The sequence below is a fragment of the Cetorhinus maximus genome, chromosome 22 (assembly GCF_964194155.1).
Source record: "Cetorhinus maximus chromosome 22, sCetMax3.hap1.1, whole genome shotgun sequence".
Taxonomy (NCBI): domain Eukaryota; kingdom Metazoa; phylum Chordata; class Chondrichthyes; order Lamniformes; family Cetorhinidae; genus Cetorhinus; species Cetorhinus maximus.
The window spans coordinates 68,246,538-68,263,817 of NC_135900.1; the positions used below are offsets into that span (position 1 = coordinate 68,246,538).

At 43.8% G+C, this 17,280-nt stretch overlaps 1 protein-coding gene across 5 annotated transcripts in view; it reads right to left on the minus strand.

Moving 5' to 3' along the window:
* nrcama (neuronal cell adhesion molecule a) overlaps positions 1 to 17,280 on the minus strand; it is a 427,797-nt gene that overhangs the window by 38,270 nt on the left and 372,247 nt on the right. For all 5 annotated transcript variants that reach the window (XM_078568477.1, XM_078568478.1, XM_078568476.1 and 2 more), the window contains 4 exons: positions 15,371 to 15,486; positions 13,335 to 13,539; positions 5,906 to 6,028; positions 2,579 to 2,758 (listed from right to left, as the gene is read on the minus strand). In XM_078568477.1, coding sequence (XP_078424603.1) covers positions 2,579 to 2,758; positions 5,906 to 6,028; positions 13,335 to 13,539; positions 15,371 to 15,486 — 624 coding nt within the window. The remainder of the gene's footprint in view (positions 1 to 2,578; positions 2,759 to 5,905; positions 6,029 to 13,334; positions 13,540 to 15,370; positions 15,487 to 17,280) is intronic.

Here is a 17,280-nt window from a genome sequence, read left to right on the forward strand (position 1 = left end):
GAACGCAACACTGCATCAGGCTAATTTCCAGAGCACAAATGAATCACAGTTCGGAAAATTTATTTGATTTAAAAATGTTGGTAAATCTGACTCTGTTCCACCCAATACCACTTGGAAATCTTGACCCACTTCCTTATACTGTCACTACACGTGTGGCTGTTCCTGAGGGATAACTACAGGCTTCTCCCCATTTCCTCTGCCTGACATGCCTTGACTGGCTATAGGAGCAGAAAGCCTGATTAACAGCCAGCTGGAATCTGAGGAGCACAAGGTCCCAGCCTGCACTGTTTGCATTTCCCAGGCTACCTGGTGTACTTCAGAATTTTCTTCCCCCTCTCCAATGGCTCCTCCCCTTCTCTAGGAGAGGTTGTTTCACTGGGGTACAGTTTACAGGTATTGCCAACTGCACTGCTCACCACCCACGCCTGCCCTTCCCAACCCCTGCCACCATGTGTCACCATTCACAAAAGGTCATTCTTCATATGTCAGACCTGACATTACGTTTTCTCTCAGGAATTGGGAAAGCTTGAAAGTTCCTACCACCCTGACACCCACACTGGCAAGAGTATAGCAACCTGGTGGGGCCACCCAAAGCAGACAGGTTGCTGGGTAGAAATTAGACTAATGCTAGTTCTCCAATCCTCCATGTAAGACATCGTGATTTAGGCTAACAAGCCCTCCATGTAATATGCCTTTTGTTACCAAAACAGCCCAGAGACAAGTCTGTTATGGAGACCAACTGAGAAGTGCCAGCTTCTGGATATAAAGCTGATGTGACTCTGATCTGAGTAAGGTATCTCATTCTGGATAAAACAGCAGTGGGAGAATTTGGTTGCCTCAACTGCCATGAGAAATAGAAGATAGTCATTTGGCACTACAGAACTTGAGTATTGCTGAAAAAAAGAGACATGTCGAAGCTTATCCTCTTGCACTCATCAGGACACTCAAGAATACCAATATAAGGGGAAAACAACAATTTATACTGTATGTGAAGAGAGTTCTGATTGGTTGGCAAGTGGACTCTGACTGGTAGAGGCATTGCCATGCAGAATGCATCAGTGATGGTGACTGACAGTTAACTGCCAAGCATTGTTTGAAATTTAAACCAGGCAGCTTGACCCTGATTGGTCAAGGCATTGCCCTGAGAAATGAACCAGCAAATGGCAGTCACTTTTTTTGTTTAGCTGAAACAGGCGCAATGTGTGTACATGTTCTTTCTGTCTGCAAAGAACAGGGCCCTGTGTATTAATATATGTAGCTTCCAGTACACTAAATGTGCTACATTGCGAGCCCAACTGACAATCTTAAATCTGTTGTCAGGTCTTAGCACACTGAGGATTATTTAGCAAATGTTGTCCAATCACAGAATCACATCTAATGTTGGACACTGTGTTTTGAGTTTTGCAAGCACGGGCTGGTTGGGTACAGTCTGTACACTGCCCATTGTGAACAGCGGCTGGGAAATGCTGTTTGATACGATCCACCAGTCTTTGGGACGTAGCTAGCATCACACTGGCACTGAAATTCATATACCACATTCCTCATTTGTGCGATAGGCAGAACCTCTTTTTGGCTTAACGGCAGCATCCTATAAGTGGCAAATACCACTCGTGTTGCTGCTGCATAGTAGCAGTGTGAAACAGCTAGCTTCACCTGTTACTCAAATTTTTGAGATACCTTGCCCTTCCAGGGTAATCTGAGGTAGACTGGGAACTTTTCAGGACCAAAAGTGACGGCCTTAGGCTGTTCATGAGTCTGCGTGATATACAGCATGAAATAATCTGCTCAGGGTCGCCTTTATCCTGCAGGATGCCTTTGAAGTGCCCTATTTCAGCATCAAGCTTGCATGGTGAGCAAATGGCTCGGGCCCTATTTACAAGGTTACTGTTAATACCAACCTTATAGTGTGTGGAACTGTAAGAATCCCAAGGTATATTGGCCAGTGAAGGTAGGCTTGCGGTAGACCGTGGTAGAGAACCCCCGGCAGATTTCTCATCTAGTACATGAGGGAAGGGGAGTTTATTTGACTGCTTCATTTCAAAGATAAATTTGAGTGCAGGATGTAGCCCATTGAAACCTGTATAAATTGCTGTTTTTCCCTTTATATTGGTATTCTTATGAAGTGTCCTGATGAGTGAAAAGCTTTGACCTGTCTGTTTTCAGCAATACAGAAATAGAAGACTCCAACTCACTAGCATCACAATACAGTAGCTGCAAGTGTGCATCCTCACAAACAAGATCCCCGTTCCTGTCCTCATCATGCACACAAGTACATTGTACAGTAATGGGGAGGGAGAGTGGTGGGGGGGTTGTTGGAGGGTCACTGGATAAGGAAACTCGACGATTTTTCTTTTCCATTAACCCAGCTGTGGCAACTTGAATGCTATTGCTGGACCTGTACCTACCAGCCCACATGTTTCATTACTACAAGGCTGTGCTTTTATCCCTGAAGAGAGTTTCTCTTAAAAAAAATCACAGGACTTGAATGAACGCAGACATTTGAGAACTTTGCAGAATGCAGTGTTAAATATCAGCACTGACAGCTGAGAACAAGGTCAATCTCTGGGTGCAGCCGTACCTTCATCCATGACTGTAATGGCCTCCTCAGTTAACTGGCTGCCAGCTCCCACACCGGTAAAGGCGTTGAGATAGAACTTGTAGCGCGTGCTGTAGTTGAGGTTTTTCAGAGTCCAGCTGGTTTCATTTTCTGCAGGGATTGTGACCTCCACCAGAGGGCCCAACTCGTGCGTACTGTTAACTGAAAGGGAACAGGCAAATAAATTTCTGTTTCAGAAGCAAGTTCCATTGTCATGTTAGGCGCCAGTGACAGTTTGATGATTACATGCTGCCATTTAGCCAGTAATTAATGCTTTATAGTATTCCAACTGCAAACAACCCTGCACATCAATTTCAAAATAATTCTATGTGTTTAGTGCTGTATTAGCACACTTTGTTACATTTCAGCTGTCACGCCTTTGTATATGCAAATTTCTTACAGCTGATTAGCTCAAATTTTGTAATCATTAAAGAGCAACAAATCACAACTGAAGTGAAAGGAGTGTACAAATCTGTCTCAAAGAAACAAACTCCAGAGAACCAACTCAGGTATATAAGAAAGGAGCATGAACAAACAGCAAAGCTTGCGGGAATGAAAGTGGAGCCATTTAAAATCACCCCAACTACTTATTTAAATCCTTTTAACTGAGCAGCTCATGTCTCTGATCTTGCCCCTCCTTTTCCCTGTTTCTGTACTTGCTTAAAAGCTGTTCATCTTTAAGTAGCTTCCAGTTCTGATGAAGGGTCATCAAGCAGAAATGTTAACTCTGTTTCTCTCTCCAGAAGATGCTGCCTGACCTGCTGCATGTTTCCAGCCTGTTCCTGTTTTTGTTTCAGATTTACAGCATCCACTGTCTTTTGCTTTTGTTTCATGGTCTGCAACGGTTCAACAAAACTGAAGCCACTGTTCAGACAAAGGAACAGGAATAGGCCATTCAGCCTATTCCACCATTCAATTAGATCCTGGCTGATTTCTATTTTAACCCGATCTACCCGTCTTGGTTGCACATCCTTTAATACCCCTATCAAACAATAATCTATCAATCTCAGTTTTGAAATGTTCAATTGACCCCAAACTCTTTCTTTTGGGTACAGAGTTCAGATATCCAATACTCTGTGTATGAATAAGTGCTTCCTGACATCACCCCTGAACGACCCAGTTCCTGCTCTGGATGCCTCCAGCAGAGGAAATAGTTTATCACTATTTACTTCATCAAATTCTTTAAATATCCTAATTAGATTACTCCTTACTCTTCTATGCTCAAGGGAATACAAACCTAGTTTATGCCATCTGTCCTCATAATGTAATCCTTTCAGATGACGGCAAATAAAATCCATAAATCAAACTTATTTAACAACTGAGGCAGAACAGCCTCCTCTGAGCCTGGGAGACCCATCTCGCCCAACCATACTGGCTATGTGCCACCTGCATATAATTTACAGCCCTGAAACTTGGATCAGGAGGGAATGTACAAACTCTTTTCAGAAATAAATGTAACATTTTTGGTCTATTTTCCTTTGGATGCAAAAGCTTAAAATGTAACACTGGTTACATTTGACGTGTTTAAAACAGTGCAAATCCCTCTTGCTGCCAGCGTAGCACACTAATGAAGCAAATCACTGTCACACTCTTGCCAATCAGACAGCCTTATAAATCAAGAGGTAACTGAAACAACCAAACTGAGGCTTGGCTTGTGATTGTCAAACAAATTAAAGACAACCCACTGTTTTCACTGTCTATTTTCACATGCAGGGGTAAATTTTATGAATTTGGTATTCCTGGTGCTGAGTTTCTTGTGACAGGAGCGCTTGATGGGAATGAGGGAGAGGGGGAGAGAGAGAGAGAGCGAGAGAGACTTACTGTTGCTTACATTAAGAAATCCAAACAATTATTGTTTGTTGAATATTGAAATATTTTTAGTACCATTAGATTGTGACCTTGCTCAGACTAGAGCAATATTTGGCTCTCTTTCTTCAAATGATTTCAAAATATGCTTGACAATAAATTTAAGACGTTTTCTTGAGTAACTGTTGCATGTCAAAATTCTGTGCACCTTATTATTTTACTTCAGAGTCCATGTGTCTTAAAGATAGGCAAGTGAGGTAGAGGGGTGCTGAGGTGTTGTCAGGGAATTCCAGAGTTTGGGGGCCCAGGCAACTGAAGACATGGCTCCCAATGGTGGAGCAATTATAATTGGGAATGCACAAAAGGCCAGAATTGGAGGAGTGCAGATATCTTGAAACATTGTGGGGTGAGAGGAGATTCCAGAGATGGGAGGGGGGAGACCATGGAGGAATTTGAAAATAAGGGCAAGAATTTTTAAATCAAAACATCGCTTGATCAGGAGCCAATGCAGAACAGCGAACACAGGGGTGGTAGTTCGGTTGTCACCAAGGTTGCAAGCAAACTGGCTTAATCTCAGACTGTTGCCAGGGACAGATGGAGTCAATAGCTAGGGATAGGATTTTGGAGCAGGGGCTGAAAACAATGGCTTCAGTTTTCTCAAATATTAATCGGGGGAAATTTATGCCCATCCAGTACTGGTTGTCAGATAAGCAATCTGATAAATTAGTAACACTGGAAGAGTCAATTGGAGATGAGGAGGTAGAGCTGGGTGTTACCAGTGTACACATGAAAACTAACCCTGGTCAGAGAGTGTCACTGAGGGGCATCATGAGAAATAGGAGGAGGCCCACGATGGTTCCTCTGGGGATAGAAGGGGTATGGTTCAGGAGCAGGCAGAGAGCCATTGCAAGTGCTTCTCTGACTACGACAAGGTAGTTACAAATGTAACCAGGTTGGTGTAGAACCACCTAGCTGGATGACACTGGAGGAGGATGGTGTGGTCACTTGATTCGAAGGCTACAGACAGGTCGAGAAGGATGAGGAGGGATAGTGATCTGTGTCACGGTCACAAAGGATATCATTTGTGCCCTTGACAAGAGCCATTTCTGTATTGTGGTGGGATGAAAACCTGGTTGGAGGGATTCAAACATGGGAGTTCTGGGCAAGATGAGAATGGTTTTGGGAGGTGACAACCACGTTCAAGGACATTAGGCAAGAAAGGGAGGTTGGAGGTGGGATGCTAGTTTGTAAGGATGGTGGCGCTAAGGGTTGGTTTTCTGAGGAGAGGGATAATAAGGGCAGATGTAAAGGAGAGTGGGACAACATCCTAACACAGAGAACCGTTTACAATATCGGTTAACATGGGGAGGGGAAGCTGGGTGATGAGAGGTTTAGTGGAAATAGGATTGAGGGAGCGCAGGAGGTGGGTTTCATGGACAAGATAAGCTCAGACAGGGCTGACAATTCAAGATTCTACACAACTGCCACATTACAGATACTTACTGGGCTGGTACTTGAGTGTGTATCCTTTAAGAATACCATTTGGGTGGAGTGGAGGTCCCCACTGCAGGGTCAGGGAGTGAAGTGCTGGACTTGTAATCTTCAAAAATGCTGGCGAGCTGGGCACTGAAGGAAAGTATATCCAGACATCTTAATAATGATTCTATATATCACTTAGACAAGTAATCTGGATTTTATTACATAGTTAGGATATCTGACATAGGAAGATTAAAAGTAAAGATTGTACAGGATAAATGCTCAAGTCACTCCAAAAGTTTATGCAATGTTTTGAAGACAATATAAAATAGAAAGGACAGGTACAGGAAGTGAAGCTCAACACTCTAGTACACAGTCAAACTTGCATTTCATAGCCCTAATACCCAGTCACTCTGGAACATCTCACTGATGATGATGATGCAGTAATGATTGCTCCAACAACACACAAGAAGCTTCACACAATCCAATGCCTGCTTGATTGGCACCCCATCCACCACCTTAAACATTCCATTCACTCCCTCCACCACCAACGCACAGTGGCAGCTGTGTGTACCAACAATAAGATGCACTTCAGCAACTCACCAAGGCTCCTTAGATAGCACCTTCCAAAGCCACCTAAAGGACAAGGGCAACAGAAACATGGAAACTCCACCAGCTGCAAGTTCCCCTCCAAGCTACTCACCATTCTGACTTGGAACTACATCATCGTTCCTTCACTGTCATTGAGTCAAAAGCCTGGAACTCCATCCCTAACAGCTCCATGAGGTGTATTTACACCACATGGGCACTGGCAGTTCAAAGAAGCTGGTCAGAGTTTAGTTGAATAAAACACAGTAAAGATGGCAGGGCAGGTGATGTGTTGCAACTTTGGCATGTGTGGGCTGGTGGATACCTGTGTGATCCATGGCAATGACATCTGCAGTAATTGTCTGCAGCTTGAGGCTCAGAGGTGATGAGCTGGAGTCTGAGCTTCAGATACTGCAATGCATCAGGGAGGGGGAAAGCTACCTAGAAATTTTGTTCCAGGAGGCAGTCACACCCCTTAGGCTAGTTACTTCAGATTTGGCCCATGGTCAGGGACAGGAGAGTGTGACTGTAAGAGAGTTCGGTATGGGGATCCAGAAGGTAGCAATGGAGGAGCCTTTGTCCCTACAATTGTCCAACAAGTTTGCGATTCTTACTCAAATTTAAATCAGAATTAAAGGCTCTTTATCTGAAAGCACACAGCATTCATAACAAGATAGATGAATTGATAGCACAAATATAAATAAGTGTGTATGATCTTATATCCATTACAGAGACTTGGGTACAATGTGACCATGGCTGGGACCTGAATATTCAAGGGTATTTGACATTTTGGAAGGACAGGAAGAAGAGGTGAGAGATCAGTATAGTCATGAGAAATGATCTTGGTTCAGAAGATTAAGATATAGGATCAGTTTGGGTGAAGATAAGAAACAGCAAAGGAAGGAAGTCATTGGTGGGAGTAATTTATAAGGCCCTCTAACAGTAACTTACCTTGTAAGACAGTATAAATCAAAAAATAATGGGGACTTGTAAGAAAGTTGTTGCAATAATCGGGGGCTATTTTAGCCTTCATGCAGATTAAACAAATCAAATTTGCAAAGGTAGCCTGGAGAATGAGTTCATAGGATGTATTTGGGACAGTCTCTTAAGACAATATATTCTGAAACCAACCAGGGAACAGGTTATTTTATTCCTGGTAATGTATAATGAGACATGGTTAATGATCTCACAGTAAAGGATCCTCGAGGTAGGAGTGATCATAACATGATAAAATTTAACATTGAGTTCGAGGGTAAAAAATGGGATTCTGAAATTAGTGCCTTAAACTTACATAAAGGCAATTACAAGGAAATGAAGACAGAGTTGCCTAAAGTGGAATGGAAAAATAGGTTAAAAGGTAAGTTGGTAGAGAAGCAGTGGAAGACATTTAAGGAGATATGAGAGAAAACTAATAAGAAATATAAAAACTTCTACAAAATAAAAGCTTCTACAAGTACATAAAAAGGAAAAGAGTTGCTAAAGCAAGCATTGGTCCCTTAGAGATGAGACTGGGGAATTAATAATGGGAATCAAGGAAATGGCAGAAACTTTGAACAAGTATTTTGCATCTGTTTTAACAGTAAAAGACACAAAAAAAAATCCCCATTATAGTCAAAAAGCAGGGCCAGAATTTTTACCGTGATGTGCGGGTGGGCCCCACCGGCTCGGCGGCGGGCGGGCAGTCGAACTCCGCCGCCGAAACAGGGCCGGCCGCCATTTTGAGTGGGTGGGCCAATTAAGGCCCGCCCAGCGACCTGCCCCCGACAGGAAGCGCTATGCACTTCCTGTGCGGGGGGGGGGGGGGGGGGGGGGGTGGATTCCCCATCTGTCAAAGTGCGCTCTTTCACGCATGCACCCAAAAGAGTGCACATCTCCCTGAGACTAAGTGCCGTCTCAGAGAGATTACTGACAGTATAAAAATCTTGAAAAATATTAAAATTATTAACATGTCCCCCTCGTCACACGAGAAGGGACATGTTAATAAGAAGCACATAAACTTTATTGAAGTTTTTAAAAACGGACACGAAACCTCATCCCGCCAGTGGATGAGGTTTCATGTATTATCAGAAGCCCGCTGGGGCTCCTGGCCTGCCCGCCAGCCTTAAGGTTGGACAGGCAGGGCCTTTAACAAGGTTAATTAGCCTGTCAATGGCCTTAATTGACCATTGACAGGTCAGCAGGCGTACAGCTGATTTCACTGTCCGCCCGCCTTCCTCAATATTTAAATGGACTGGGATGACGTTGGGGGTTCCTCCCGACATCATCCCGTGTCATTTTCCCGTTGGCGAGCGGGCCCCGCCCCCAAATCGCCGACAGGAAACTTCTGCCCCGGGGGACAAAAGGGAGAGAGGAACTTAAAACAATCACAATCACCAGAGAAAAAATGCTGGGAAAACTAATGGGACTAAAGGCTGATAAGTCCCTGGACCAGATGGCCTACATCCTATGCGCTTAAAAGAAGTGGTTGAAGACATAATGGATGCACTGACTGTAATCTTCCAAAATTTCCAAGGTCCCAGTGGATTGGAAAATGCAAATGTAACACCTCTATTCAAGCAAGTGGGGAAACAGAAATCAACAAACTGTAGGTCAGTCAGTCTAACATTGTCAATGGGGAAAAACGCTAGAATCCTAACATTAGGAGCCAGTAGCAGGATATTTAGAAAATCATAATACAATCAGACAGAGTCAACATGGTTTTGTGAAAGGGAAATTGTGCTTGTCAAACTTATGAAGGTTCTTTGAGAATGTGCCAAACAGGATGGATAAAGGGGAATTAGTCGACGTAGTGTATTTGTATTTCCAAACCCTAATCAATAATGTACCATAAAAAAGGGTACTGCACAAGGTAAGAGCTCATGGTGTGCAGGTGATATATTAGCATGGATATAGGACCGGCTAACTAATAGGAAACAGAGAGTTGGGATAAATGGTTTGCAAACTGTAGCTAGTGGAGTGCTAAAAGGATCATTGCTCAGGCATCAACTATTTACTGACTTGGATGAAGGGACCAACTGCCTTGCAGCCAAATTTGCTGATGATACAAAGATAGGTAGGAGAGCAAGTAGTCAGGAGGGTACAAATAGTCTGCAAAGGCATATAGATAGGTTAAGTGAGTAGGCAAAAATTGGCAGATGGAGTATAATATGGGAAAATGTGAATTTGTCCACTTCGGCAGGAAGAATAGAAAAGTAGGTTATTATTCAAATGGAGAGAGATTGCAGAATGCTGTGGTACAAAGGGATCTGGTGTCCTTGTACATGAATCAGAAAAAATTAGCATGCAGTTACAGCAAGTAAATGGGAAAGCAAATGGAATGTTGGCCTCTATTGCAAGGGAGATGGAGTATAAGAGTGGTGAAGTTTTGCTACAACTGTACAGGGCATTAGTGAGACTGTACTAGAGTACTGTGTACATTTTTGGTCTCTTTACTTAAAGAGGGATATACTTGCATTGGAAGCAGTTCAGAGAAGATTCACGAGGCTGATTCCTGGGACGAAGGAGTTGTCTAATAAGGAAAGGTTGAGCATATTGGGCCTTTACTCATTGTAGTTTAGAAGAACGAGAGGTGATCCTATTGAAACATAAAAGACTCTGAGGGGGCTTGACGGGGTAGATGCTGGAAGGGTATTTCATCTAGTGGGGAATCTAGAACTAGGGGCAGAGTTTAAAAATAAGGTGTCTTCCATTCGTGTTGGAGATGAGGAAGAATTTCTTCTCTCAGAGGGTCATTAGTCTTTGGAATTCTCTTCCACAGAGAGCAGTGGAGGCTGGGTCATTGAATATATTCAAGGCTGAATCAGACAGATTTTTGATCTACAGGGTTATGGGTTATTTTTATGATCTTATGATGTTATGGTTACCATCACCTTCTCAAGGGAAATTAGGGATGGGCAATAACTGCGAGCCTTGCCAGTGATGTTCACAACCCATGAACTAATATTTTAAAAAACCATTAGGAACATAGGAGCAGGAGTAGGCCATTCAGCCCTTCAATCCTGCTCCACCATTCAATAAGATCATGGCTGATCTGATTGTGGTCTCAGCTCCACTTTCCTGTCTGTCCCCCTTAACCTTTGACTCTCTTGCCTAACAAAAATCTGTCTAGCTCTGCCTTAAATAACTTAAAGACTCAGCCTCCACTACTTTCTGGGAAAGAGAATTCGACACACCAACGGCCCTTTGGGAAAAAAGTTTCACCTGATCTCTGTCTTAAAAGGGAGACCTCTTATTTCTTAAACATGTCCCCTAGTTTTAGTCTCCCCCACAAGAGGAAACATCATCCAGGTATCCACCTTATCAAGTTCCCTGAGGATCTTATATGCTTCAACAAGATTACCTCTCATTCTTCTAAACTCCAATGTGTATAGGCCTAACCTGTTCAACCTTTCTTCATAAGTCAACGCCATCATCCCAGGAATGAGTTCAATGAACCTTCTCTGAACTGCTTCTAAAGCAATTATGTTTTTTTTTTAAATAAGGATACCAAAACTGCACACAGTACTCTAGATGTGGTCTCACCAAGGCCCTATACATCTGTAGTAAAGCTTCCCTACTTTTATATTCCGTTCCCTGCAATGAATGCCAACATCCCATTTACTTTCCTAATCACTTGCTGCACGATCCATTTGTTTCTTTTGTTGCTGCTGGCTGAGGGGGGAATGTTGGCCAGGATGCTGAGAAAATAACGTGCTCTCCTTTGCGATTTTTTTAATATCCATCTAAACTACTGGAAAAGATAAACAGGGTCTCAGTGTAACACCTCAAAAGGATGAGTACTTTAATTATCCCATCATAGAATATTATTCCGTTTTCCGTAACTGCAATGTTCTACCTCAAATAAAAAGCTTGACTTATTATTCTGAACGTTGGCCACTTGGATAAAGATGTATTCTTTGGGTAAAATAAATACATTTTCCTGTGTTGCTTTGAGTTTCACACTGTAGCACTCAGCATCCCCTAACTACAAAACAGCCACACAGCCCACCAGCTTCCAGGCAGCTGTTTTCAGCTGGTAAGCAGGGGACAGGCTGATAAGCCATCACCCTATCGAGGAAAACAGAATCATCACATTGCACAGCTCAGAAAGAGGCCATTCAGCTCGCTGAATCTAAGCTGGGTCTTTTGAGGAACAAACCAGTTAGTTCTACTGCTCCATTCTTTTCTTATATCCCGTGTTTTTTTTTCCCAAATAAGTAGCCAACTCCCTTTTGAGAACTATAACTGAATCTGTTTGCCCCACTCTATCAAGGGAACGAGAAAACTGTTTTTTCCAATTGGGAGTGCATTCCAAATTCTAACCACCCGCTGTGTAAAAGTGTTTTTCTTCATAGCACCTCTGGTTCTGTTAAGAGTCACCTTAAATCTGTGTCACCCTGGTTATCGACCTGTCAGCCACTTGAAGCAGTTCCTCTTTCTTGAATCTACCTGAACCTTTCTGGTTTTTAAATCAAACTCCTCTTAGCATTCTTTGCTCTAAAGAGAAAAAAGGCAGCTTCTCTAGTCTGTCCATATAACTGTAATCTTCCATCCCCAGCTGGAACCATCCTCGTAGGTTTGTTCTCTACCCTCTCTTCACGTTCTATCTAAAGTGTGATGTCCAGTATTGCACACAATATGCCAAGCTTGGGCTGAACCAGTTTACTTTCCCCAATCGGTTCAGTGTGACTTCCTGGCTTTCGTATTTGATGTCTCTATTTGTAAAGCTCAGAATCCCATATACTTTATTAGCTCCTGAGTTAATCTGTCCCTGCTACCTTCAAAGAGTTGTACACAAAAACACCCTCAAGGCCTTTCTGTTCTTGCAACCCCGTTAACATTGTACCATTTAGCTCGCATTTTCTCTTCTCATCCTTCCTACCAAAATATATCACCTCATACTTCTCTGCATTGAGCTGTGTCTGCCATTAGGATGCCCATTCCATCAGCATCCCTATGTCTTTTTGAAGTTTATTATATCTTCTTTGCCGTTTACTATACTTTTACGTTTCATGACATCTGCATAATTTCAAATTCAAGTCATTGTTGTATGTCCAAGACCAACTACTGCTGAACCCTGGGAAGGTCACTGACTCTCTCACTCTGTCAAAGAACAACTGCACAACACAACTCTCCACTTTCTAGCCCCGAGACAATTTTGTATCTATGCTGCTGCTGCCCTTTTTATCCAATGAGTTTCAATTTTGTTAACATTATGTGGTTTGCCGGCAAGGTGCTGGATAACTCCCCACAGTTAGGAAGAGGAGGAGGAAAATGAGAGGAAGGAGGAAACTACAGGGAGAGTGACTTGAGTTGACCAACTAACAACGTGGAGAACCCGCAGAGTGAAACCCGAATCCTACTGCTCTACAGAATTCCTTTCCCTTACCATCAGCCTTAATGCACAGCATCTAGTGGTGAGAGAGTGACTACTATCACCACCAGGTGGCACTCCAAGTCACGCACCATCTTAACTTGGACATTTATCTCTGTTCCTTTGCCGTTATCTCACTCCATCATGAGAGCAGCATCAGCATCAGCACAAAGGCTGCAGCTGTTCAGGCAGAAAGCCCAACACTATCTTCTGAGGGAAACTCAGGAAAAGCAATAAGCACTAATCTCACTGGCATTGCCCATACCCTGGCAGCAAGGTGTAAACAATGAGGCAGGTTATTGCTGCAAGCTCATACCCACCTGAAATTGGGACAAGACCTCCCTAGTCCCTTACAGTTAGAAGTCCTTCATTCTGTCTGCTTAAGGCAGGATTTGAGCACAGGTACCAGAGATGAAAGGACAGTATGAAAGCTTGAGGATATGCCTGTTCCAAGACGGTCAGATGTATATAGAGCAATAGTGTCAGTCAACTAGGTAATGCAATTGGATTCTCTACCTCCTTCAGGAGTTTTCAGCACCACATCATCGCTGGTGGGACCTTCTCCTTTTCCATTAAGGACCCGAACATTCAGCTTATAAACACTGAAAGGTTCCAACCCTGGCAACATGCCGTGGCTCTTGTCTCCAAGAAAGCTCAAAATCTTGACTTCCGTGTGGTCCTTGCCCCGTGTGATCAGGCTTTCTTGCTTCAAGTAGTAGATCTGCGTGTGGTTAAGTACAGAATAGAAAGGAAGAGCTTGCATTTAATGTCATGCCTTTTCATATCCTCGAAGTTTCCAAAAGCACTTCACAACCAATCAATCACTTCGGAAGCGTGGTCACGGTTTTGTGAAGGTGAATGCAACTGCTATAATATACACAGCAGGGTGCCAAAAATAAAATCACCACTTAATCTGTTTTGTGTGGCATTGACTAAAGGAGGAGTGTTGCTCAGGACACTGGGAGAACTCACTGCTCTCTCTGAGAATTGACACAGAACTATAATCTTCACCTAAAAAAAGGCAGATGGGGCCTCAGTTTAATGTCACAACAATGCTCTACCTGCATGCAAGTGCTGGCCTAGGAATCACTAAGTGTACATACGTCCTGACTAGCAATCTGGCCTCCTTTTATTTTCCACCCATTTTCTCTGCCTATTTTCTCTCCTTTCTTCCTGAAAGCATTGGCTGCTTGCTGGTTACGGACCCCGGGTTACACGCCAATACCTCTCCCAAGCAGTCACTGGAGCACGGGCCCAATAAGTGAGTGGAGGCCTCAGCCTGTCTCTTTCCAATGTTGTCATGGGCGCACTTCCACCAAGGGGTCAAGAGACACTGATCAGGAGGGGGGAATCCATCACATTTCTAGGCCACAGGATCCTTCTCCTTTTTGTTAGATTTTGCTGGTTTCCCTTTCCCTCTGCTATTCTGGATTTCTACTTTCCTCTGTTTTTACATTTGCCTCATTATTACCTCCTCTTGCCCTACATACCCGATCGTCACTTTTGACATTTAATCACCCTTGCCCTTTACCTTACTCCTTTTGTCTTTTTTCCCCCGTCCACTTGCTTGGAAGTTAGTCATCCCTGACATCTTTTCAATTTTGTCAGGAGAGATCATGGAACTGAAATGTTTACTTCTTTCACCACAGATGTTGACCGTTTCCAGTTTCTGTTCTGCTTTTCTCTCAGGCATGGGAACCCTGGCTGATTTTCTCTTGCCTAGCCCAGCATGCTGGCTGTGGAGCCCCAGCTATACCACTGCCTGCGAGAGCAACAATCTTGAGCACGTCGCTTGAATTGAGTTGAACGCCTTTTCTGATCTAAGGGGAGAATTTTCTCCACATCGGGGGGATTGGGCGGGGGTGGGCACGCAGCCGATTGGCGCCCCCGATCGGTTGGGCGCGGCCATTTTACATGGGCCGGCCAATTAAGGCTCGCCCAGCGTGACGCGCGCCCGGAAGTGCTGAGCACTCCGCGCTCCCTGTGCGGGCAGGGGTGGGGGTGCCTGAGTTGGGGTGTGCGCTCTTTAGCGCATGTGTGCGAAAGAGCACAGAAATCTCACTGAAGCTGCCTCAGGGAGATTACTTTCACTTATAAAACATTGAATAAAGGTTAAAAAAAAACCTTAAGGACACGTCCCCTCATGTGAAACTGTCACATGAGCTGGGACGTGTCCATTAATTTTATTAAAAACTTTTCAAACACTTTAAAAACTTTCATGAAACTTCATCTTGTCTGTGGATGAGGTTCCATGAGAAATGCGAAGGCCGCCTGGACTCTCTGCCTGTCCCCCGTCAACCTTAAGGTTGGACGGGCAGCTCAGTGAATTGCTTTATTGGCTTTTTAAATGGCCTTAGACAGTTCAGCTGTGTGCCTGATGTCACCGCGCATCATTTTATGCCTTGGCGAGCGGGTCCCGCCCCTGCTCACCAAGCCAAAGATTCTGCCAAAGTGACTTGCTGGGATTTTCTCACTGAACAATTGGAGGGGCTCCTAATCTCTAATGGAGAGCAGGAATACTACATTGCACAAAGCTCATTTCATCCACTTACATTATATCCCTTGAGGAATCCACGGACACTTTTCAGTGGAACTGGATCCCAATGCACCTTTGCCAGCGTGCTATTGGTGACATGGACACGCACATTGCTAGGGGCCATCATTGGCACTGCAAATGAAACAGTCAAATTATTTTCCAATAACTAATCATTTCTACACAATTTGCAGCTCTGCACAGGTTCCAACAAAATCAAATAGACTTTGACCAACAAGAACACGTTTTGGTTTCTCTTCCTGTTGATCCTCTCTTATCATCATCATTCCCTACTCTAGAACAGAACAAGACAGCATGCCCAACCCTCCTTACTCACTGAGGGCTGAACAAGGGGACCCTATAATAAGAGTATAAGAGCAGGGAGGTTATGCCAAAACTATGTAAAACATTAGTTAGGCCACAGCTTGAGAACTGTGTGCAGTTCTGGTCACCTCATTACAGAGGGGATGTAATTGCATTAGCGAGGATACAGTAGGATTTACAAGGACATCGCGAGGACAGGAAAATTGCAGCCAAGAGAAAAGATTGGATAGGCTGGGATTGTTCTCCTTGGAACAGAAGAGACTGAGGGGAGATTTGATTGAGATGTACAAGATTGTGAGGGACCTGGATAGAATGGATGGGAAGGGCCTATTTACCTTAGCAAAGATCAGTGACTAGGGGTCATAGATTTAAAACGATTTATAGAAAGATTAGAGGGGAGATGGGGAAAATATTTTTCACCCAGTGGGTTTGTGGGGGTCTGAAACTCTCTGTCTGAAAGGGTAATAGAGGCAGAAACCCTCAACCCACTTAAGAGGTGTCTGGATATGCACCTCAAGTGCCATAACCTGCAGGGCTATGGACCAAATACTGGAAGATAGGATTAGGCTGGCTGGCTCATTTTTCAGCCAGCGCAGACATGATGGGCCGAGTGGCCTCTTTCTGTGCTGTAAACTTTCTATGATTTAATAATAAGTCAGGAAATAAGTGGTCATATGAATTAAATCACAGCATTCCTATAATTACAATAGGCTATAGGTAGAACAGGCCAAAAAATGTCCCTTTGGTACTGACTGTGAAGAAATGAGGGTGGGAGGTGTCAAGTTTATTGCCTTTGTTTGGATTAATTTTTCTTTGATATTGGTGTCAATCGCTAATCACTGTTGGAAAGAACCCACCAAGCTGAAGGCAACCATGTCTAACACAAGTGCAGGACTAGTAATCCAGAGGCTGGCTCAGGGTAATGCTCTGGGGACCTGGGTTCGAATCCCGCCACGGCAAATGGTGGAATTTGAATTCAACAAAAGCTTGGAATTAGGAGTCTAATGATCATTGTTGTAAAAACATGGAAGGCCAAATCTGCCATCCAGACCCTCAGCAATGTGGTTGACTCTGAGCAAGGGCAATTTGGAATAAATGCTGGCCTAGCCAGCGATGCCCACATCCCATGAACAAATAAAAAAAAATACAGTATGTTCTTGACAGTTCCTGACCCTGTTCAAAGAACTGTGCTGCATCAAACCGCTTTCTTCTCTCATTTTAATATATCTTCTCTCCTACCCTTTCATGAATCACAACAGACAGCAGTGGGGCTGGGAGTTCAGCTGCTGGAATGTGCAAGGTTCCAGTTTATGGAAAGATCTCCTCTCCCATCCATTCCCAATGCAGTTAACTTTTAGTAGGTGTCCATTGTCTTTCTATACCTTGGAAAAGTTTCATTGCTCATGTGTACTTCTGGGCAACAGGATAATTCCTCTTAGCCTAGCCCAACCCTGTGTCTAAGCTAACATCCCACAGGCATGCCCTTTCCAGCAGTGGGATGGATAGTGGTCAGGAGCAGGAAACCCTTCCAGATATTCCTCCTCCAGTGCCCAAGGGCACTGAGGTAAAATTTAGCTCTGGAAGCACTATTTCTGCCAAGAGCAG